Raw genomic sequence first — 24,402 nt, forward strand, 5'->3', positions numbered from 1 at the left:
TGTTCTGACCGTCTCGTGCTTGCGGTCAACTTAATATAGACTCTTAAGGCCCGCACAGGGCACAGCAGTCCTAACCTTTCCTCCCCTGCGGGGGGAATAAACTGTGCCAGGTGGATAGGTCGGTTAAGGTTCGACGGTGAGAGAACCTTAGGAAGAAAGGCTGTATTCGGCCACAGGGTGACCCCTGAGCCATCTGAGTTCCACCTCAGACATGAGTCACTGACTGAGAGAGCGTGTAGCTCCCCAACACGCTTTGCTGAAGTGATGGCAAGCAGAAAGGCAGTCTTAGCAGACACCCACTTCATCTCTGCCTGCGCCAGGGGCTCAAAGGGAGGCAGACACAGAGCATCCAGCACCAGGGGCAGATCCCATGCTGGAATTCTCTGTGCCTTTGGGGGTTGTAACCTCAAGGCTCCCTTTAGGAAAAGGGACACAAGTCTGTGGCACCCCACGGTGTTGTCGTCAACTTGAGCGTGTCGAGAGGAAATGGCTGCCACGTACACCCTCAGAGTAGCAGGGGACCGTCCGCCATTCAGGAGTGACTGTAGGAACTCCAGAACTTTTGGGATTGTACAGTGCACGGGGTCCTCACCCCTGTCTGAACACCAGACAGAAAACAGTTTCCACCTGTTCTCATACTGCATCCGGGTAGAAGGCGCCCTAGCATTCAGTATGGTATATTGGACGGTGTCTGAGCACTCTGACAGCAGCGGGTTGGGCCCTGCAGTGGCCAAACCCAGAGCTGCAGGCGATGAGGGTCGGGATGCCAGACCCGGCCCCCTAACTGGGACAGGAGATCCATCCTGTGGGGGAGAGGCCACGGTGAGCCGCGGCACAGCCTGTGCAGCAGAGGAAACCATGTCCTCCCTGGCCAGAAGGGGGCTACCAATAGCAGCCTGTGGCCCTGCTGGAGGACCCTCTGCAGTATTTGAGGAATCAGAGGCATCGGGGGGAAGGCATAGAGAAGACCCTCTGGCCAATCGTGGGCGAGAGCATCCTGGCCCAGAGGGCTGGCCTCCTCTGTCAAGGAGAACCAGAGGGGACAATGGGTCGACTCTTCTGTGGCAAAGAGATCCACCTCTGCCCTGCCGAAGACGTCCCAGATATTGAGCACCACCTCTGGGTGAAGCCGCCATTCCCCCGGTGGAGGCTTGCACCGTGATAGGAAGTCTGCGGCCCGGGTCCGTTCCCCAGGCAAATATATCGCCCTTATGCTGGCTAGGCGGGGGGCCGCCCACAACAGGAGGTCCCGGGACACCTGCAACAGCCGTGCAGACCTGGTTCCCCCTTGGTGGTTTATGTGAGAGACGGTTGAGATGTTGTCCGACCGTACTAGCACATGCCTCCCTCTCAGGAACGGGAGAAAAAGCTGCAGTGCCATGTGCACTGCTCGTAGCTCCAGCACATTGATGTGGTCCGAGCGGTCCTGTGCAGACCACAGGCCTTGGGCTGTCCGGTTCTGCCACACAGCACCCCACCCTGAGAGGGATGCATCTGTTGTGACGGTCTCCCGACGGGATGCAATGGAGCCCATGGGCATGCCCTGAAGGAGAAATGATCTCTCCCTCCAAGGGGCCAGAGCAAGGAGGCAACGCCGTGACACCTTGAGTTTCCTGTGCCGGTGCCGCCTGGCATCCAAGTGGAAGCTGTTCAGCCACCTCTGAAGGGGACGTAGTGACAGCAACCCTAAGGGAACCACAGTGGCAGCAGCCGTCAGCTTGCCTAAGAGGCGCATATACTGGACATAGCGCAAGCAGCGGCCCTCCTGAAAGAGGAGAAGGAGGCGGAGGATGTCGTCCACGCGCCGAGGTGATGGGCAGGCCTTCATGGCAACAGCATCCAGAGTCACCCCCAGAAAGAGTGCACTCTGTGAGGGAACCAAGCAGCTCTTTTGAGAATTCACTCTGAGGCCGAGCTGGGCCACATGTGAGAGGAGAATCGCTGTGTCCCGGGTCACCTGAGACCGGGATGGCGCACAGACCAGCCAGTCGTCCAGATACGGCAGGATCTTCATGCCCCGCGACTGCAGGGGTGAGAGGGCTGCCGCCACACACCTGGTGAACACCCGTGGAGAAAGGGAGAGGCCAAACGGGAGAACCCTGAACTGAAAATGGCGGCCCTGAAAGGCAAACCGCAGAAATTTTCTGTGGTGTGGTGCAATGGGGACATGAAAGTACGCGTCCTTCAGGTCTACTGAGGTAAACCATTCCCCTCTGGCAACAGTACGCAGAACCTCTGCAGTACTGAGCATGTGGAACTTCAGGACTTTCAGGAACCGGTTGAGTCCCCTCAAGTCGAGGATAGGGCGGAGTCCGCCGTCTTTCTTTTCGACAAGAAAGTAAGTCGAATAGAAATAGTGACAGGGGGTCTACTGGCTCGATGGCACCCTTGTCCAGGAGGGCGGACAACTCCTGGTTGAGGGCATGGGCTTTTGCCGGGTTGCGTATGATGGTCATCTTGACCCGGCTGAAGGCAGGGGGCCGGCGTCGGAACTGAAGTTTGTACCCGTGGGTTAAGGTGGAAATCACCCAAGGATCCTTGGTGGAAGCAGCCCAGTAGCTGAGCTGCTGCTGGGAAAAACAGCCGACGACCGGCCCCGGACTCTCAGCGCCTGGTCCCCCGGCCTCTAGAGGCCCTGGGGGGACGACGGGCAGCGTCGAAGTTCTGAGGTTGTCTAGAGGGCGGTCATTCGGGGGCTCGAAAGCCCTGAGGACATCGTTGAGCCGGCTGTTGAAACGGTCGCTGAGACCTAGGGTAGCCACTGGGGGGAGTCTGTGGCTGAGAGCGGCGCCTGGGGGGAGCTGAAGAACCCCCAGGTCTGCTTGGAGGAGGCATGCTCCTGTGAAGCCCAGAGAGCTGCTGCCGCGTCTGCCTGGCCTGGACTGTGCGCTCAAGCGCCTCTACAGCAGCCGACCCAAAAATCTCGCTGGGTTCCACTGGGATGCTGCGGAGGGTTCTCCGGCACACCTCGGTGAGAGGCGACTGTGCCAGCCACACCTGGCGGCGAGCCTGGACAAGTGTGGACATCAGGCGCCCCAGTTCTCTGGACATCAGAGCAAATGCCTGCAGGGATGTGTCACTGAAGCTGTGGACGGAAGCGTCCAGCGTAGCCTCCTGCAGGGACGCTGAGAGAGCGAGCATCAGATGCGAGAGGGAATTGCCAATGCGTCCCATGCGTGCTGCTGCGTCATAGGCCTTAGAGAGCAGGTCATCCGTGGCCCGACACTGGGGGCGCGGACACCTGGCATCCGTTCTCAGAGCCTCATCGGGCGAAACAATCAGAGCCGCTATAGCCGGCTCAACCGCTGGCATATGGGCCAAGCCGAACTTGGCTGCATCCTGCATGGCTGCCAGGGTCCGGCCATCTGATGTTGCGTGAGAGAGGGCTCTAGTATCTCTCCAGCATGCGTGCAACTCCCTCAGATATTCTTCTGACGGAGGCACAGTAAAGGTGGCAGGGGCTGGACCACGCCTGAAGAAGGCACTGGCGGGAGCCGGCTGAGCTAGGGGACCACATCCGCCCCGTAGTCAGCGAACTCAGTGGCCGAAGCAGCCACGGAGAGCACGTCCTCCTCTGGTTCAAACATGGCGGCAGGGGGAGCAGGAGCGCCCACATCCACTGCACCAGTCCCAGATTGGATGGCTAGGAAGAGGGACTTCATTTGATTTAGCTCCTCAGTCAACTGGTCCACCCTGGAGGCCAGTTTAGACTCCTTGACCCTCTTCCCAGAGGAGGCGCCCGCAGCCTCTGCAGCCCGACGTTTAGATCGGCTAGGCTGTGCTGGAGGCAATCGCTGGGCTGGGGTCAACTGGTCCGGCACCGGAGCATGGCCCAGCAGGTGTTCAGCCTCGGCCAGTCTAGCAACCCGCACTGCCCGGGGCATGAAGCTACAGTTCATGCACGGGTCCTCTGAAAGCCCCTCCCTCAGGTGATCGAGGCCAAGGCACGGAGGACACATATCATGACCGTCTTCAGACTGCAGAGCGGCCAGACAGGCCGAGCAGGAGTGGTCACCAAGCATGGTGACAACTGGTTCAAATACAAGCAACTGAGAAAAACAACAGATGCTGGGAGAGGGAGCGAACGCACTGCCTTCACCAGCAGGTGTCGCACAACAACGCAGTTAGCCTTTGTGGCTAACACTTCTGCTAACTACAAGGGCAACAGCACCCGCCTATGCTGGGAGCGGGAGCGAGAGCACTGCCTTCACCAGCAAGGGTCAGCTTGCTGCGCAAAAAATCAATGGGCACAACCGCATGTGCCACAAAATGCAAACTTAAGTAGGCCAGGCGAAAACGCCGGTAAAACTGCCAAAGGGAAAGCAAACACAGCTCAGGATGCAGCTGTTACAGAGAATAGTAATACACACCTATGATGGGAGAGGGAGCGCACACACTGCCTTCACCAACACGGAAAAACTACAACGAAAGGCGGGTTCAAGTTGTACAAATTACTCACAGATGTAACAGTAGTACGGATGTCGGGAGAGGGAGCGAGTACACTGGCTTCACTAACATATAAAGCTACAACTGAAAACGGATACAACCAACGGTGTACCGATTACACAGACAATAGGTCAAGCGGACAACACTGCTAATGCCCGCAAATGACAGCACAGATGTCGGGAGAGGGAGCGAGTACACTGGCTTCACCAACATAAAAACTACAACGGAAAGCGGGTACAACCAGCGGTGTACCGATTACACAGACGCTAGGTCAAGCAGGCAATGCTAACCGCTAGCGCCCGTAACCAATAGCACAAATGTCGGGAGAGGGAGCGAGTACAACGCCTTCACCAACCTTATTTAACAAAAGAAAGAGATTCTCAAAGGAAACGTAACACTACGCCTGGTATACTCAGCCAGTTGTAGAGACAAACCGATGGTGATCCGGAGGGGTGTCCGCGGCAAACCGCAACAAAACTCCCGTCTCAGCTCGTCGCAGCCCTTGGAGGGCGAGCAGCTCGCAGCTCCGACAGGTTGTCGCAAGGCTACCAGCGACGAAGCAGCAGTACGTGTTTAGTTCAGCTAGAGCTCACTGACGTACGTCTATCTGCGAAGCGAGAAGATGAAAAGGAACAGATCCTCTGATGTCACCGGAAGATATAGGCTTGCCGGTATCATCAAGGGTCACAGGTGACTTTGTTGGTATAAACACTCGACCTGCGCATGCGCGAGATGGAGACATTCAGTGCTGAAGCACCGCCTCTGGCGGTCAGTAAGGATGAAATCGAACCCACAGCACTGGGGCCTGAACAAAAATCTGATAATACATAAATTGCATCTTGACAGCATGGAAAGTGTTTTGCTTCATAAGAGAAAATCTGATGTTTAAAAATGCTACTCTTACATTGACTCCAGTTGTTCCCATGAGAGCAGAATTCAAAATGTTTTCAAAAATTTAGTTTTTGAGATAAAATTCTGATATTTGCCAAACTTCATCAACCAATTTTTTTCAGGAAGATTGAAAATTTATTTAGCAAGAATTGGATTGTATATGTTTACAGTCAAACATTTTGATGCACTGTAGGCTTAATTTCTGATAAATCAAAAATCCAAGAAACAAGTTTTGTGGAGGACGGTCTGAAGATGCTCCCTAGCAAGTTTGGTGGCAATTGAGCAAAAATTGTGGGAGGAGATAGGTTTTATAAGTTTTACAGGTTTTAAAAAAAACTGAGTGATGTACTTCATAATTTGTAATGAGTTTAAGTGGACTAAAGGGGGGGGGGGGCACGCTTATTGTGCCCCCCCCCCCCCAGGAGGAATATTGACATGTCCTTAGAATTAATTAAATCTGGCATGGGGCCGGACATTTCTGTAAAGTTTGGTGAGTTTTCGCCCTTGGGAAGTATGACTTCCTCAGAAGAAATAAGAAAGAAAGAAAGAATTCCTAGGAATACAATAGTGTCCTCGCAGCTTAGCTGCCCGGACCCTGATAATTGTATGGAGGATAAACAAAATGGGAGACATGGGAATCAGTTGCATTGCATTGATATAGCTTGACAGAGGAAGGTAGATGAAGGGAGGGGAAAAATTAAGTTTTAGAGTGAATGATGTAATAGAAGATTGTTGTGGAGTGAGAGTCGCAAGGGGGGGAGAGAGCCAGAGAGAGAGAGAGGGGGGGGATGGGAATGAGGAAGATAAATGTCACCTCATGAAAAAGTTCACCAGAGGGCTGTTTGACCTCAGCAGGTCTCTGCTCAGATCCACAATCACCTTCTGTGATGGTCATGGAGACACTGAAAGCAGCTGATCTCTGTATCCCCCTCAACACCTCCTTCAGGTCAATGCTTGTTACTCCCAGAACCATCGTCATTAACACTGCTGTCCTGCATCTCTGTGCTCACTGTGGTGCTCAACTTGTTGGTCATCATCTCTATCTCCCACTTCAGGCACTGACACTTTTCTTGAAATATGACGGATTATGTTATTATATGCTGTTCTGGGTTATTCTATTCTACAAACACCAACTTCATTTCTTATTCCACCTTCTATGCACCTCTATTGACTGTGTTTTTGAAAAAGTTAGATTTGTCAAAGATATCAGGAGTTTTTGTATCTAAATGATATAATGCTTTATTTGGCATGTAGGCTGTACAGAAATTGGTTTTCAAGCTGCTGTAAATGAAATGTCACTGTCCACATTCTGTCCGTATTCTCACACTAACTGCTGTGATGTAAACTCATTTGAACTGAACATGAGACACTAATCATTATCTCTTCCTCCAGGCAGCTCCAGACCCCTACCAATCTCATCCTCCTCTCTCTAGCTGTGTCTGACTTGTTGGTGGGCCTTGTAGTGATGCCACCTGCAATTATAATGATGCAATCTGTTTTGTTTCTGGATAAAAATTCATGTGTTTTCTTGTGCCTGTGTGGCTTCATCCTCACCTCTGCCTCTGTTGGAAGCATGGTGCTCATATCAGTGGACCGTTACGTGGCTATTTGTTATCCTCTGCGCTATTCTTCCATGATAACAACAAGAAGAGTTCAAATCTGTATGTCTCCATGTTGGTTCTGTTCGGTTACCTACAGCTTTATGTTACTGAAAGATCACTTGTCACAGATAGATTTGTTGAATTCCTGCTATCAAGAGTGTTTACTTAACATAAACTACATTTCCGGGGCAGTAGACTTGCTGGTCACCTTTTTCTGCCCTCTTACTGTCATCATAGTTCTCTATATGAGAGTGTTTGTGGTGGCTGTGTCACAGGCACGTGTTATGCGGTCTCAAATTTCAGCTCTCAAATCAAACACTGTGACTGTTAAGAGATCTGACATGAAGGCTGCTAGAACTGTTGGTGTTATCCTTCTTGTGTTTGTACTTTGTATCCTTCCATTCTACAGTTCTTCTATAGCAGGACAGGACATCACTACTCATGGTTCATCAGTTCAAACTTGGCTGTTCAGTTGTAACTCCAGTTTTAATCCTCTGATCTATGCCTTTTTCTACCCATGGTTTAGAAAATCAGTTAAAGTCATTGTCAGCCTTCAGATACTACAGCCAGGCTCCTGTGAGGCCAAGATAATGTAGAGATAAGCAATGAATGTGTTTAACTAAATCATATAATGAAGGAGAATGTAATTGAATTGATGGTGAAATGTTGTAGTTTTTTTTCAACTGCACACTTCATTACATTCACAAACATTTTTAATGAAGACAGTCAAACACTCATGTGTGCAAAGTGTTGTGACATATATACTCATTTATTTTGGTAGCAATATACTGAACTAATTAAATGACAGCAAAAAACAATTTTAGGATGTGAGTCTCTGTTTTGATGCAACCTTGCCCAGTGAAGATGAAGTTCCAGTTTCCTCAACATGTCCTGTTGGTGTGTTGATTTTATCACAGAGGCATTGGAAGACTTGAAAAAGAAAACCTTTTGAATGTATGATCAGTGCTCAAAACAAAATGTGATGCTGAAAACTTTCATGTGAAACGGTTGTTGTAATCTAAAAAGCTGAATGAATACTTCAACACAAGTCTGTTGGGCATAATTAAGAGAAACATGAGGTGTCATGTAGAAAAAACAATTTGTGCTTTCAGTTTAATTCATGCTTCTCTTTTTCCCCCTTCAGACCACCTCCTCCTCACATGCAAATTCCTAATGAGTCGAATAAAACAGAGGAATCTATATTGTGTTACTTGACATGCCCTTGATTCTTGTGTTTCGAAATTTAATTATTTTATTTTTACACTGCATTTAAACGTATAAGGGGTGTAGTACAACACATGACAACCTTTTAAAGATGTGTTTCTGTCCCTGAATTTTACTGGGGCTCTTTAAAGTATATTGGAACTGTTTTTGCATGGTATTAAATGATGCTTGAAAGGCGTACTTTGAACCATTACATGTGGTGGATTCTGGCCTTTTATTCCCTCAACCAGCAATAACAAAGACATCATTTTGTATAAAATTAAAGCAGGAGCATAACATTTAGGTACCTTGTCTTACTTGAACACCACGAGGCTTGTCCTATAAAAGCTTTACTGTTACCCAAACAGGGCCAGATGTAGGTCAGAGTTTTCATGTCCTGTAAGAAAAGAGAATTAAGTAACATCCACCTGACAGGTGTCTTCAGTGCTCTGATGAAAAATCAAATCAGATGGAAACAAAAAGTTGGCATGTCACACACTTATATTAGTTTACCCACACTGATAGCTATAGATAGACGGCTATTTGAAAAGTGCCAAACATTCGATAACTTTGAGTTTTAAATATGATCCTTTTTCACCGTCATCTTAAATGATATTGTATTGATTCTCTTTGTACTCTGAAATATTTTAAACAGATCTCTTGAAAAAATGAACGAGAATGAATATTATTGTCAGATTACTTGATTAATGATCATGACTTGGGTTTATATCCTTTTCAAAAATAAATCTAGATTCTCGATTGAACCCGTGTTTTTTTTAACTCTGCTCACCCTTATTTTAACCAAGAACCTGTGTGTCTCACAAACCTAGCTGGCGTTGTCGGCATTTTTAACTTAAACTACATAAGCTAGCGGGCGTAGAAATTGATCTCTCGGGGGGGGGGGGGGGGGGGGGGAGAGATGGGAGAGATGGACTCATCCTCTGATGATGGCCCTGGCTGGGAGCTGTCGGCCTCCATCACATTTCGGTCAGATGGTGATGACACAGCCGTGGCTGCCCCGCCATCTTGACTCTTTGCGGCCGCTTCCCCATCTCCTTTGTCGACAGGTGGATCTGCTGGTTGCTGCCGTGACTGCGCTAGTGCCTCGATGGCAGGCCCCAATCCGCCAGGCGCGTGTTCCGATGGTCCGGGCCCGGTGCTGTCGACCTCCATGTCCACTGGGTCGGGTGGTGCTCCTATAGCTGGGATCACGGGTCTGGTTGGATGCGTCAGCCGTGGACCCTTGAGCAGGAGGTTGAGGTGCTGGTAGTCGACGACCCATTGCCACCATCTTTCCACCACTATAATGCGAAGTCGAGATCCGGCTCCCATCCTCATACTCCCACATCTTCATGTATGTGGGGCGGTAAGTGCCTCTGTCGGGGATTACGATCACTCTTTCCCCGCTCGTTATGGTCGCTGCAGTGTGCCAGATTATTCTAGCCTGGACCTCAAACTCATCACACAGAGCCGGGGGTACTTTTGGTCACTTCGGCACCTCCTTGTAGCAGAAAATGCCCCTTGCGGTCTGGACAGCATGGCAATCAAAATAGCATCGACTGCACCACAGAGACGGATGCACACTCCAGAGGTACCGGGCCTGCTCCGGATCGACTCTGCATTGGATACAGCACACTCCATCCTGTAAGGTATAACAACACACAGACTGATTATTGGTTAATGGTTTTGCAAAGCTGCTTAAGCGTGTCTGTAGAGACCTGCACTTCTAAGCCTCTATCTAGACATTTCTTTGGGAGCGCCTCTGAGCCAAAGAGGCCAGCCAGGGGGACCTTATGACTGGGGGTGATGCCCCTGGACTGGCTGCAGCCATGCTGACGGGGAAGAAGGCAGCATAAGTCATGAACCAGACCACTATGACTACTTGATCTACCATGCCCAACCAGAGCAGGATTGAAAGCATCCCCCATCCCATGCCCCAGAGAATGATGCCACTGAGCTTGATCAGCCAACGCTTCCTCCCTCTCTTTTGCAGGGACAGGGTCATGCTCATGAGGTATGCTAGCAGGCCTGTTGCCATCAAACCCTCATAGACAGTGTTCACAAGTCTCAGTGGGCTGTAAAAAATAGTAGCAGTATCTAGGACCATCCAGATCAGGAGGGCACCCCCCTGACAAAGCCCTACTTTGCTGGTGTTGATGGGAAGCGTCCCAGAACATAGGTGACAAACAGGGACATGGCCAGGTCGCGTACGCCAAGAATTATGTTATTGATGATCAATTTGGTGCATCCTTGTATAAGAGCCAGGACCCTCAGGTTAGACCATGGATTAATGTTACGCCGGAATATCCCTTTAACTCTCCCCTACGTTAAGTCACATTCAGAAATCGATACTTCTCGGCTGGCAGGGAGGCGGCTAGCGGAACAAGCAACTGCTAACGTGAGTTGTTAAATAGCGTTATTTTTAGTAAACTCTGTGTACACAAACAATGTTTTCAACATAGTGTTCATGCGTAACGACCCTGGTGATACTATAAGCAAAGTTTCATGTTATGTAGAGCCTTCTAAGTGTTTTTAAAAAAGCAATTTGATGCTATCGTAAAAGTTCCCGTAGCACTCAGGTACATTCACAAAAAAAACCTAGGTTGCATTTCAGTTTCGCTTTAAGAAATAAATGTAATATGAACACACTGTGCAGTTCTCCTCATCTTAACATAATGTAATAGTTTGGAAACAGGAACCATTTGTGTCACAACAACAAAACAGGTTGTTTAGTGTTTCAGCCACTTCCTACAAACGGAGGTTATAAGGCCAAAAATCATGGATCAGTGCAATGTAAGTGGACAGCAGTCCATGGCAACATAAGCCAGAGATTTAAATCTACTAGGATGAAGTTAAATTCTGGTGGCCCCTTTGTAGTGCCAGCCTGAGGCATACAATGCATAAGGAAAGTATTCACAGCGCTTCACTATTTCTTTATTTATGTTACAGCCTTATTCCAAAATGGATTCAATTCATTTTTTTCCTCAAAAATCTACAATTAATACTCCATGATGACTACTTGAAAAAAGTTTGTTTGAGATTTTTGCAAATTTATTAAAAATAAAAAAGGAAGAAATCACTTGTACATAAGTATTCACAGCCTTTGCTCAATACTTTGTTGTGAAACCTTTTGGCAGCAATTACAGCCTCAAGTATTTTGGAATATGAAGCCACAAGCTTGGCACACCTATCTTTGGTCAGTTTTGCCCATTCCTCTTTATAGAACCTCTCGAGCTCCATCAGGTTGGATGGAGAGTGTCGGTGCACAGCCATTTTCAGATCCCTCCAGAGATGTTCAATTGGATTTAAGTCAGGGCTCTGGCTGGGCCACTCTAGGACATTCACAGAGTTGTCCTGAAGCCACTCCTTCGATATCTTGGCTGTGTGCGTAGCATCGTTGTCCTGTTGAAAGATGAACTGTCGCCCCAGTCTGAGGTCAAGAGCGCTGTGGAGCAGGTTTTCTTCCAGGACGTCTCTGTATATTGCTGCATTCATCTTTCCCTCAATCTTGAATAGTCTCCCAGTTCCTCCCTCTGAAAAACATCCCCACAGCATGATGCTACCACCACCATGCTTCACTCACTGGAGGGATGGTATTGGCTAAGTGATGAGCAGTGCCTGGTGTTCTCCAAACATAACGCTTGGCATTCATGCCAAATAGTTCGATCTTTGTCTCATCAGACCAGAGAACTTGATCTGAGAGTCTTTCAGGTGCCTTTTGTCAAACTCCAGGCGGGCTGCCATGTGCCTTTTTACTATGGAGTGGCCACTGTCTTCTGTCTGGCCACTCTACCATACAGGCCTGACTGGTGGAGTGCTGCAGCGATGGTCATCCTGCTGGAGGGTTCTCTCTCCACAGAGGAACCCTGGAGCTTTGTCAGAGTGACCATCGGGTTATTGGTCACCTCCCTAACTAAAGCCCTTCTCCCCCAATCACTCAGTTTAGAGGGATGGCCAGCTCTAGGAAGAGTCCTGGTGGTTCCAAACTTCTTCCATTTATGGATGATGGAGGCCACTGTGCTCATTGGGACCTTTAAAGCAGCAGCAAGTTTTTCTGTACCCTTCCCCCTGATCTGTGCCTCGAGACAATCATGTCTTGGAGTTCTACAGACAATTCCTTCGACTTCATGCTTGTTTTGTGGTCTGACATGCACAGTTAACTGTGGGACCTTATATAAACAGGTGTGTGCCTCTCCAAATCATGTCCAATCAACGGACTTACCACAGGTGGACTCCCATTAAGCTGTAGAAACGTCTCAAGGATGATCAGTGGAAACAGAATGCACCTGAGCTCAATTTTGAGCTTGATCGCAAAGGCTTAATTATAATTATGTACAAGTGATTACTTCATTTTTTATTTTTAATAAATTTGCAAAAATCTCAAACAAACTTTTTTTGAGGAAAAAAATGAATTGAATCCATTTTGGAATAAGGCTGTAACATAACAAAATGTGGAAAAAGTGAAGCACTGTGAATACTTTCCGTATGCACTGTAAGTGAACTAAGCAGCTGCTTGGCCACCAGGGGGCCCCAATAAAACAATTGACATAAATGGATGAATGAATTAATAATTCAAGAAAAGATGATTCTGATCAATATACCTGCCAACAATTTCTGTGTCTGCCAGCATTTTAGTCATGCGCATAAGCTAGAAACCTTCGTCCATAGACAAAGCAAGGATGAAGTCACTAACTTAATAAGTCAAAAAGCAAAAGGCTATGAATCAGAAAAAAATTAGGGATTGCCCTCCTCCAGCTGGCCATCCCCAAAAGGCATACAATGGCTGGAAGATAAGGTTGAAGCAATAACTAGGTAAATAATTATATGGAGGAAAAACATGATGGGAGGATGGGAATCAGTTGCATTGCATTGGTAGCTTGACAGAGGAAACTGATGTAGGGAGGAACAAAATCAAGTGTTAGAGTGAATGATGTAAGAGAAGCTTTGTTGTGAAGTGTGTGGAGAGTCGCAAGGGGAGGACAGAGAGAGAGAGAGAGGGAGAGAAAGAGAGAAAAAAGGAAAGATGATGGACATAAAAGAGATAAATATGTCACCTCATGAAAAAGTTCACTAGAGGGCTGTTTGACCTCAGCAGGTCTCTGTTCAGATCCACAATCACCTTCTGTGATGGTCATGGAGACACTGAAAGCAGCTGATCTCTGTATCCCCCTCAATACCTCCTGCAGGTCAATGCTTGTTACTCCCAGAACCATCGTCATCAAAACACTGCTGTCCTGCATCTCTGTGCTCACTGTGGTGCTCAACTTGTTGGTCATCATCTCTGTCTCCCACTTCAGGTACTGACACTTTTCTTGAAATATGATGGATTATGTTATTATATGCTGTTCTGTGTTATTCTATGCTACAAACACCAACTTCATTTCTTATTCCACCTTCTATGCACCTCTATTGTCTCTGGTTTTGAAAAAGTTAGATTTGTCAAAGATATCAGGAGTTTTTGTATCTAAATGATATAATGCTTTATTTGGCATGTAGGCTGTGCAGAAATTGGTTTTCAAGCTGCTGTAAATGAAATGTCACTGTCCACATTCTGTCCGTATTCTCAAACTAACTGCTGTGATGTAAACTCATTTGAACTGAACATGAGACACTAATCATTGTCTCTTCCTCCAGGCAGCTCCAGACCCCTACCAATCTCATCCTCCTCTCTCTAGCTGTGTCTGACTTGTTGGTGGGCCTTTTAGTGATGCCAACTGAAATCATCTTGATGCAATCCTGTATGTTTCTGGATACAATTTCATGTGCTGTGTTTTTCCTTTTTAGCTTCATCCTCACCTCTGCCTCTGTTGGAAGCATGGTGCTCATATCAGTGGACCGTTACGTGGCTATTTGTTATCCTCTGCGCTATTCTTCCATGATAACAACAAGAAGAGTTCAAATCTGTATGTCTCTGTCTTGGTACTGTGCAGTTACCTACAGCTTTATGTTACTGAAAGATCACTTGTCACAGATAGATTTGTTGAATTCCTGCTTTCAAGAGTGCTTTCCTGTCATAAACTACATTTTCGGGGCAGTAGACTTGCTGGTCACCTTTTTCTGCCCTCTTACTGTCATCATAGTTCTCTATATGAGAGTGTTTGTGGTGGCTGTGTCACAGGCACGTGTTATGCGGTCTCAAATTTCAGCTCTCAAATCAAACACTATAACTGTTAAGAGATCTGAGATGAGGGCTGCTAGAACTGTTGGTGTTATCCTTCTTGTGTTTGTACTTTGTCTCCTTCCATTCTACAGTTCTTTTATAGCAGGACACGACATCACAGTTCAAATTTGGCTGTTCTATTGTAACTCCAGTTTTAATCCTCTGATCTATGCCTTTTTCTACCCGTGGTTTAGAAAATCAGTTAAAGTCATTGTCAGCCTTCAAATACTACAGCCAGGCTCCTGTGCGGCCAAGATAATGTAGAGATAAGCAATTAATGTGTTAAATCATTTTATAAAGGAGACTTTAGTCAAATTGATGGTGAAATGTATTTACTTTGGTAGCTAAATACTGAATACTGAACCAAATAAATGACAACAAAAAAAAGATGATGAAGTTCCACCCTTGGTGTTGATCAAATATTGAACATGCAGTTTCCTCAACATATTCTGTCAGTGTGTTGATTTTGTATCAGAAGTAGTGACCCTGATCCACAGACTTCTGTCAGAAAAAGAAAACATTTTGAACGTATAATCAGTGCTCAAAGCTAAATGGATACTTCATAACAAGTCTGTTGGGCATAGTTAAGAGACACAGAAGCAGTCATGTAGAAAAAACAATTTGTGCTTTCAGTTTAATAATTCATGCTTCTCTTTTTCCCCCTTCAGACCACCTCCCACTGTTAATGTCAATGTACCTTTAAATACCAAATGATTTAGATAATTAATTAGGACAGAACTATGTACTAAGTTAACCCCAATAACAAAAAACATGCAAATTCCTAATGATTCGAATAAAACCGAGGAATCTATATTGTGTTACTTGACATGCCAATGATTCTTGTGTTTCGAAATTTCATTATTTTATTTCTACACTACATTTAAACGTATTAGGGGTGTAGTACAACACAAGACAACCTTTCACAGATGTGTTTCTGTCCCTGAATTGTACTGGGGCTCTTTTATGTATATTGGAACACATTTTTACAGTTTTTGCATGGTTTTAAATGATGCTTGAAAAGTGTACTTCGAACCGTCACGTGTGGTGGATTCTGGCCTTTTATTCCCTCAACCAGCGATAACAAAGACATTCTTTTGTATAAAATTAAAGCAGGAGCATAACATTAAGGTACTTTGTCTTACTTGAACACCACGAGGCTTGTCCTATAAAAGCTTTACTGTTACCCAAACAGGGCCTGATGTAGGTCAGAGCAGATCTCCTGTAAGAAAAGAGAATTCAGTAAAATCCACCTGAAAGGTATCTACAGTGCTCTGATGAAAAATAAAATCAGATGGAAATAAAAAGTTGACATGTCACATACTTATATTAGTTTACCCACACTGATAGCTATAGATAGACGGCTATTTGAAAAGTGACAAACGTTTGATAACTTTGATTTTTAAGTGTGAACATTTTTCACTGCTGTTTTGAAGTATAATATATTGATTCTCTTTGTACTTTGAAATATACCATACGTATTTTGTATGTAATAAGGTGTTGTGAGTGTGTTAAGCCTCAAGCCGCTTCTCTGTCCGCTGTGGCTCCGCTCTGTCTCTCACAGAGGAAGCAGGAGGACATGTAGTACACGAGTTCCTAGATATGCATGTATTTTTGTAATTTTAAATTGAGAAGAAGAAATTAAATTTTGAACAACTTAAAGACAAGTTTTTTTTTTTTTTTCAACAATATTTTTATTGACTTTTAAACATATTAAACACATACAAACACACAATAACATTGACAAAGACAGTGAAATATGCATAGTTACTACATTTTTCATTTAAAGACATCACGTTTCACATATTAAACAAAACTAAAATGACAATAAATAAATAATGAAGTAAATAATAATATAACGACAGCTAACAGTAAAGTTGCCTGGATATATGCCTAGTATACACAGTTTTGCTTGGTGGGGGACCTTCACTCCCACAACCTCAGATATCTTCTCAACGACAGTTTTCCAGTATTTATTTAACTTTGGACACTCCCATACACAATGGTACAGTGTGCCCTTTCCTTCCGAACACTTAATACAAGTGTCCGGAATGCCAGGGCACCAACGATTCAGTTTAACCGGGGTAATGTAAGTTCTCATTAACCACTTGTGCTGTAATAACTTCATTCTTGTATTGATTGATTGTTTTTGAGCTTTTAAGCATGCCCTTTCCAAATCGGCTGTATCTATATCTTCTTGAACATCTCGTCTCCATGCCTCTAGTCTGTCCATAGTGGACTCCTTATCAAATGCTAATAAAGTCATATAGGATAGAGAAATCTGTCTCCTCCCATTTAAGTTTGAAAGAATAAGATTTTCAAGATGTGAAAGTGGAGGTGGTTCAGATAACATTTGCTTATAGTTTGACTGTATAAAATGTTTTAATTGTAAATGTTTAAAAAAATGTTTTCTTGGGATGTTATAGATCTGACACAACTGATCAAATGTGAGAAAGTTACCATTTATGTAAAGGTCCTCTATTTTACCTTCACCTCTATCAGACCAGATTTTAAAACCACCATCCGCTCTTCCTGCCCCGAAATATGCATTACCCCATATGGGGGAGAAGCGGGATATGAGAGGAGTGTCTTTAATATACTGATGTGTTTTATACCAGATGTCAATAGTGTTTTTAAGGAAAGGGTTCTCTGTTGTTTTTCTCAACTGTTTTGGGTCTGCAGAATACAAATATAGCTTGAGTGGAAGATTTGGTATTGACGCTTGCTAAATATTCACCCAGGATGGAGAAGTCTCTGTTGAAAAAGTAAAACATTGCAGAACGTAACTGAGCAGACCAATAATACAGTTTCAGATTAGGGAGTCTTAGCCCTCCCCTTTCATAAGGCAGGTATTGTCATGACTCGTATCATGGCAGCCTTTCTGCTCCTTCTTGTTTGTTGTCTGTTTCCCGTATCTGTCTGCTCCTCTTGTCTCCCCCTCCCTGTCTGTGTTCCCAGTGCATGGGCGTGGTCTCTCTCTCACTCTCTGGCAGGTAGCACCAGGTGAAACTCCTCCACTAATCACCTTCTCCATAAAGTCCCTGGATCTCCAGCCACTCGTCGCCAGATCATACTCTCAGCCTGAGCGGTACTCAGTTCGATCCTGGCTCCCTGTAATATTGTTCATCTCTGTGTTTGCTCAAGCTTGTGAAGCTTTTTGCTCATCTGCTGCTTCTTCTGCCCTAGTTGAGTCACTGTTGTCATCAGCCTGCCTGCCTGCCTGCTTGCCTGTCTGCCTGCCTGCCTACTCCTTGTTCGCCAGCTACCGGCTCGACTGCCTACTTGCCTGCTTCAGCCACCGTCAGCCACTGCCACCCAGCCACCATCTTGGGAGCGCCCGGCTAGAAGGACGCTGGCTACGAGCACGCAGCGCCGCCATTACGGGAGAAGACACCGAACAAAGAGTTCACCCCTGCCACCACCAGCACTCCACACGGGACCCCGGGACCCCTCCAGCACGTTACCTCTTCCCCTCCTGCACCTTGGGATTTCCACTGTGTCACAAATAAATATTTACTGTTAATCTGACTTGTTCGAGTTTGAGTCGTGCGTTTGGGTTGATCTCTGTTCTCTGCCATAACAGGTATAGCAGCCCAAGCCTTACTCTGGGTTTTTTATCATTCCAGATAAATTTACTAAAAATACTACAGAGTTTGTCAAAGAGCTCTTTCGGAAGTGGGAGAGGATGTGATTGAAAAAAAGTATAAAAATGTTGGTAAAATGGTCATTTTAATCATGTTTATATGGCCAATCATTGATATGGGCAGTATCCTCCATCAATCCAATGTCTCCTTCACCTCATCTATTAATGGGTCATAGTTTGTAGGGACAATCTTATGGATTTCAGGGGTAATTTTTATACCAAGGTAAGTGAATCCTTTCTTTGCATTTATAAAGGGGGTATTTATAACTGGTTTCAGTCTTTCTTCCTTGTTCAAAAATAATATTGAAGATTTTGAGTTGCTAATAGTGTAACCAGAGAATCGTCCAAACCTTTCAATCTGTTGCATTAAGTTTGGGATACTGACAGATAGATTTGTTAAAAAAATGATTACGTCATCAGCGTATAAAGAAATTCGATGTTCCTGCTCCCCAATTTGGATGCCCGACAGGCCTGTCTGTGTTCTTATTGCCATAGCCAAGGGCTCTATGGCCAGTATGAACAGCATCGGTGACCGAGGACATCCCTGGCGAGTAGACCTTTCCAAGATTACTGGTTTAGAAACTGTACCATTTGTTAAGACACTTGCTGTTGGATTTGTATATAGAATTTAAATCCATTTAAGAAAGTTATTTCCAAATCCGAATCTAGACAGGACATTAAATAAGTATGGCCATTCTATTCGATCAAAGGCCTGTCGAGTATCCATTGATAGTATCGCCACATCCCTAGTATGAAATCCTTGGCGTTGCTTTACAAAACCGTTTTGATCATTATGAATTAGTAGTGGAATATGAGGGTCCAATCTCATTGCTAGGGCTTTGCAAAGGATTTTTGTATCTGCTCCGAGTAGACTTATTGGTCTATAGGAGGAGCACTCCGTAGATGATTTACCTGGTTTCAGGATCAGAGTTATAATTGCTAGCCTCAAAGAGGGTGGGAGAGTTTCATTTTGATATGACTCATTATACATGTTTAACAGTGGGGTGAGTAATTTTTGCCGAAATGTCTTGTAAAATTCTATTGGTAGGCCGTCAGGACCTGGTACTTTACCACTGTTGATGTTCTGGATAGCCTGTGATAGCTCTTCAACTGTTAGGCCACTATCTAACTCATCTTTTAAATCCTCTGTCAGTTCCAGAAATTGTAACTGACAAAGGAACTGGTCTCGTTCTTCTGAAGCTTGAATGCATTCTGATCTATATAAATGTTCAAAAAATTCTCTAAAACAATTATTTATTTCCTGTGGATCTACTGTTAGGTCTCCCGAGGAATTTATTACACTGTTGATTGATCTATCAGACTGCATTTTTTTGATTCTCCATGCCAGGAGTTTCCCAGCCTTTTCCCTCTGATCGTAATAAGATTGCTTCAGCCACAATAAGCTGTTTGCAGCTTTATCGGCAGATAATTTATTATACTGAGTTCTCAAGAGTAATAGTTCCCTTTGTTTTGTTGAATCATCATTTTCATTTAGATCTGTCTCTAAAGACTTTATTTGTTTCTCCAAATTTTCCATTTCTATTCTTTGTTGTTTAGCTTTGGAGCTTGTGTAGCTAATGATTTCCCCCCTAATGTAGGCTTTAAACGCCTCCCACCTCGTGCTAGCACTGGTTTGATCTGTGTTCATTTCAAAATAACTATCTATTTTAGTTCATACATGTTTAACAAAGTCGGGATTCTGAAGCCACCTAACCTGTAATCTCCAATTAGGGGGACTATGGATGAATGTTTCTATATGAATACTTAGTGAGATAGCAGCATGATCGCTAATTACAATGTTATCATACCAGCAACTTTTAATCTTAGATAAGAGCTCTCTTGAAATAAGAAAGTAGTCAATACGGGAGCGGGATTTACAAACACTGGAGTGACAGGAGTATTCTCTTTTGTCGGGATTCTGTTTCCTCCATACTTCAAGGGTTAGGTGAGCCCAGCCAGCGCGGTAGCATCTCCTGCATGAATTCCAACAGCGGCCGGCTGCCCTCAGCGCCCTCCCGGAGCCCAAACAGCCGTAAGTTCTTCCTCCAGCTCCGATTTTCCAAGTCTTCAGCTTTCGACTCCAGGGAGGCGATCTTTTTCATGGCTTTGGTTAGTTCTGTCTGGTTGTTCTCCATGAGCTCCTCTGCTGCTGCTATACGGTTTTCAGCCTCTTCCGTTCGTTTGGTATTGGAAGCAACATTTTGCTTCACCTCGGACAAGTTAGTTTCCAGAGTAGCGATGGAGCTGGCCATCTTACCCAGGCGATCGTCTATGCTGTCCAGCTTGGATCCAAAACCTCTGAACTCAGCGTGGAGTGACTTTAGCTCAGATAGCACCGCCGTCAAGTTCGCCATGTTGCTAGCAGCTAACGTTACATTGTCTTGCTCCGTCGCTGCAGTGTTGGTTCTGGGCGTTTGAGGACCGCGTTTTCACAATCTTTAGTTGCGGCTGCCTTTGACATATTCAGAATTCAGTTGTTGTTCTTTACTTTGGGTTTTAAAGTTGTTTAGTGCAAAGTTGTCTGGAGCTTCCACCTCAAGCTGCCATCTTGGCTCGTGGCTCCACAGCGCCCAACGTAAAGACAAGTTTAAGGACAACAGAAAAGTAGAATTGGAAAAGAGGAAAAACAAGAGAAAGAAGAAAGTTCACCTAAGAAAAAGTGACAGAGCTAACAAGAGTTAGCAGGAGCTAACAGGAGTCTGTAGGAGCTTGTTGCTAGGAGACAGGAAACAGGAGGACAATCAACAAAATCAACAAACAACAGATTATCAAAAGGGAGTGAGTAGCCCTACATACAACTAACAGAAGAAATAACACCACTGGACTGTTGACAACTAATTTATAGTTGTTTGTTTAATGGTTACAAAGAGATTACTAAGAACTAGAGAAAGCAGAACTTGCGGTTGTGAATGCTCCCTGTTGACCAGCTGAAGCCAAATGGGGATTGCTGGCTGTGAAAACTTTGAATAGTGTCATGAATATCTAAAAACTGTGAAATAATGTAGGATTTGTTGAAAAACTAAGGGCCAAACTAAATTGGTGGCTTTTAATTTATTTGAAGTCTCGTCTGAAGAGAATGAAGCTTTGTAATAGTTGGGTGAAAATGAAGCATTAAAAATATATGGAGTTTGAAGGGATGTTACAGTGAGAATGAGTGAAAGACTCTGAATCGGACTGAGAAATTCAATAAATCTCAATGTATCGATCATTAGGAATATTTAAATTAATTTAAACAGAGTTCCTGGCTTGAATTCATGAAAAAATAATAGTTAAATATAGTTAAAATGTTGGGAATTATACTGTGTGTTTGTGTTCATGTGAGTGCATGCTGTATATGTGTGTGTGTGTGTACATGTGTGGTCATGTGTGCATGCTTACACATGCATATTGACTGCATTTGTGTGTGTGTGTGTGTGTGTGTGTGTGTGTGTGTGTAATACACTGACTCATTGATAAATCTGTCTCTCTGTGTTGGCCCAGTTGATCTTGATTGCCACGGTGATGGTAACCGTGTTGGTCCTGGTAACGGACTGTGAGAGTTGATTTCAGCTGAGGCTCACCTCACATCATCATAATTCTCTCAGCAAAACAGTAATTGCTATCACTCAAATAATGATATGGTCGAAACTACGAGAGTCATTTGAGCATTCTGTGAAGTTTTTGTGTGTGTGTGTGGTCAGAAATGTGTCTTGTGGAGCAGTTTAGAAACGTAGATGTGTTTGCCTCCCTGCAGATACTTTTACTCTCAGTTTAATGGGACTCAATGCGGCAGTTGGTCGGTGCTCCTGTCAGTTAAATGCCCACCGAGCCAAATGTTTTTGTCTGATTGCCTCCAGAGATCCACTGTAACACTAGCACGAGTTTACCTACAAGCTGGTGTTTTTATTTTCTGCTGGAGTGAAAATTGTGGAAATGTGGGCGAGTTGGAGACGACATTTTCTGAACTTTTTTGAGCTCCTCCCCACTTTGTCAGTTGGCTCCTCCACTCTGGCTGTCAGCATTCCACCCCGTACACACCAATGCAAAAATCTCAAAGTGGCTGAAAAGTTACCAGTGTTTGAATTGAGGTGAGAAAGTCCTAATCTTTGTGAACGTTTCACAGTTTGAATGGAGTTTCTATGTGGAAGTATGAATGACTAGATGAGCCTTGAATATGTTTGAAAAAGTGTGAAAATTGAGGATTTTTGAAGATTCCTTAATCTGCTTGAATGGAAAAAAAAAGGCCGAAAAACATAAAATATCTCTGAAATGATGAATGATAGCAATAAAAAAAAAAAAGACGCGATCAATTTGCAATTGAGATGAATATTCTGTGTTTGAATGGGGTGAATCCATTAAAAAATGTTGATGGAGTTAAGGGCCAAACTTTTTGACCCGAATGCCTCCTGCATTCACAACCAATAATCCAGATAAACCATTGGAGCTGTGGTCAAACAATAACATTTGGAACTCAAAACTGGCAGTTGGAGCTAGTGGCAGCTAAATATGGCAGTTGGAAGCAAACAGTGGATGCTAAAAGTAGCAGTTGGAAAACAGCCATTTTGTTCCATCTTTTTTATTATTATTATCATTTATTCAAAGAAACCTGACCAATGAGCCATCCTAAACAGCAGTCAACCCTCCCTCACTGTCCATAGCAGAGAATAAGTGACATCCTCCACATACACTACACACCAAACATCAAGAATGACACCAGGAGAAGCACATTCAAACAGGAGCTTCTTAAGGGACAGCCAGAAACCCTTTTTGCTGATCTTTTTAAAAGTGGAGAAATTTGTTATTTCATCTTCTACACTGAAAGACCTGAAGCCTGGCACAGGGCCATTATCGACCATCACCCTTCAGTGGCAAAAAGGGGCAACAAGGAGTACTGACAGTTGAAGATCAGGGACCCAGACGATTATGACAGCATAATGACAACTGTCAATGTTTATAAAAGTGGTAAAGTCATGGTACAAGCTCAAGAGAAAGAGAGCCAGAGGAGAGAGCTTGGTATTCTATCAGAACAGGTGAAAGAGCTAAACCACGAGAGACACAGGAGAGAGATCGCTGCTCTAAAAGAACTCCTGGGAGAACTGGAGCTGGAGAGAGAGAGCCACAGGAGTCAACTTGTTGCTCTGACAGAGGAACTTAAAGAGAGGGACAGAGCACTGGATGGTCTGAAGGAACAGTTGAACTCCCTCACTGAGTCTGAGCCACTGAGGACTGACCAACACACAGCAGTGCGCCCCTCCCAGAACACCCAGCAGGATGATCCCCTCTCTTAACCAGAGCATCCAGAGTCCAGCAGCCACACCACACACTCTGATGGTCCCATTAGATCAGATAGTCCCACTGCAAAAGCAGATATCGTGCTACTGATCGACTCAAATGGAAGATTCATTGATGAGAAAAGGCTTTTCCCCAGGCAGAAAGTGGCAAAACTTTGTTGTCCAAACACAACGGCAGCCATGGATATTCTCTCTGAGTCTCACCTTGGCTCCCCAAGCCACATCCTAATCCACACAGGTACAAATGACCTAATGGCACAACAGGAGAGGGTGGCCCTGTCTCTTAGAGCTGTCATTGAGAAGGCATGGCACACCTTCCCTGACTCTAAGATTGTGATGTCCACTCTGTTACCCAGGAAGGATTTCCCCCCACACACAATACAGAGAGTGAACATCAACTTCTCCACTACCCCTCTCTCACTATACAATATCTTTACGACCATGTACACCTCTTCAAGGAAACAGTTCCACGGTTCACTAAGACACTGAAAGATGTGACACTGAACCGAAGAGGAACACTCAACAGTCAGGAGCAACTCAGGAATCCCCAACACTCCAACAACAGAGAGGTGTAACGCAGGAGTATATGGTGTATAAAAAGGTGTTTAGTTAAAATTGATTACATTTAAAATCAGGCGAGAGAGCAGTCGTTAAAACCAAGAAACCACAATGTCAAAACAGGATGCACACTGATTATTTATTCACTGAATAAAATCAGCTTAAAATCACAGGTCAAAGTCCATAAAATGATAAGAGGTGAGAGCTAGTAAAAGAGGTGCTGGAAGGTTGAAATGAAGCTAAAACTAAGGGGCGGTAAAAGTCCAATAAAACAGTTCAAGGTCTTATCTGCGGGCGGAAGGCGGCAGCACGCATACAGCCGCCGGCGGGGTTGTCTCTGTCACCGGGGAAGGGGCGCCAACACGTCCTCGGTTCGGTCCGTAACCTCCAGGACAGTGCCCACCATCCCGACTTTCTTGGTGCCACGGCGTCCACCGTTCTCGGTGCCAAGGCGTCCGCCGTCCTCGGCATTCCCGGCGTCCTTGGTGCCACGGCGTCCACCATTCTCGGTGCCACAGCGTCCGCCATCCTCGGCATTCCCGGCGTCCTCGGTGCCACGGCGTCCGCCGTCCTCGGCATTCCCGGCCCTCACCATTCCAGGCCCCCGCCTCTTGGTGTCCTGGTGCCGTTGGT

At 45.2% G+C, this 24,402-nt stretch overlaps 1 protein-coding gene and 1 pseudogene across 1 annotated transcript; one reads left to right on the forward strand and one right to left on the reverse strand.

The window, feature by feature from the left end:
• Nucleotides 1-245: 245 nt before the first annotated feature.
• Nucleotides 246-3,345, reverse strand: LOC115591577 (uncharacterized; annotated as a pseudogene).
• Nucleotides 3,346-13,274: 9,929 nt separating this feature from the next.
• LOC115591578 (trace amine-associated receptor 13c-like) lies at nucleotides 13,275-14,565 on the forward strand. The gene is made up of 2 exons (XM_030433702.1): nucleotides 13,275-13,438; nucleotides 13,776-14,565. The coding sequence occupies exons 1-2, from the start codon at nucleotides 13,275-13,277 to the stop codon at nucleotides 14,563-14,565; spliced, it is 954 nt and encodes a 317-aa protein (XP_030289562.1).
• The last annotated feature ends 9,837 nt before the right edge of the window (nucleotides 14,566-24,402 follow it).

This window comes from Sparus aurata, chromosome 11, assembly GCF_900880675.1.
Source record: "Sparus aurata chromosome 11, fSpaAur1.1, whole genome shotgun sequence".
Lineage (NCBI taxonomy): Eukaryota > Metazoa > Chordata > Actinopteri > Spariformes > Sparidae > Sparus > Sparus aurata.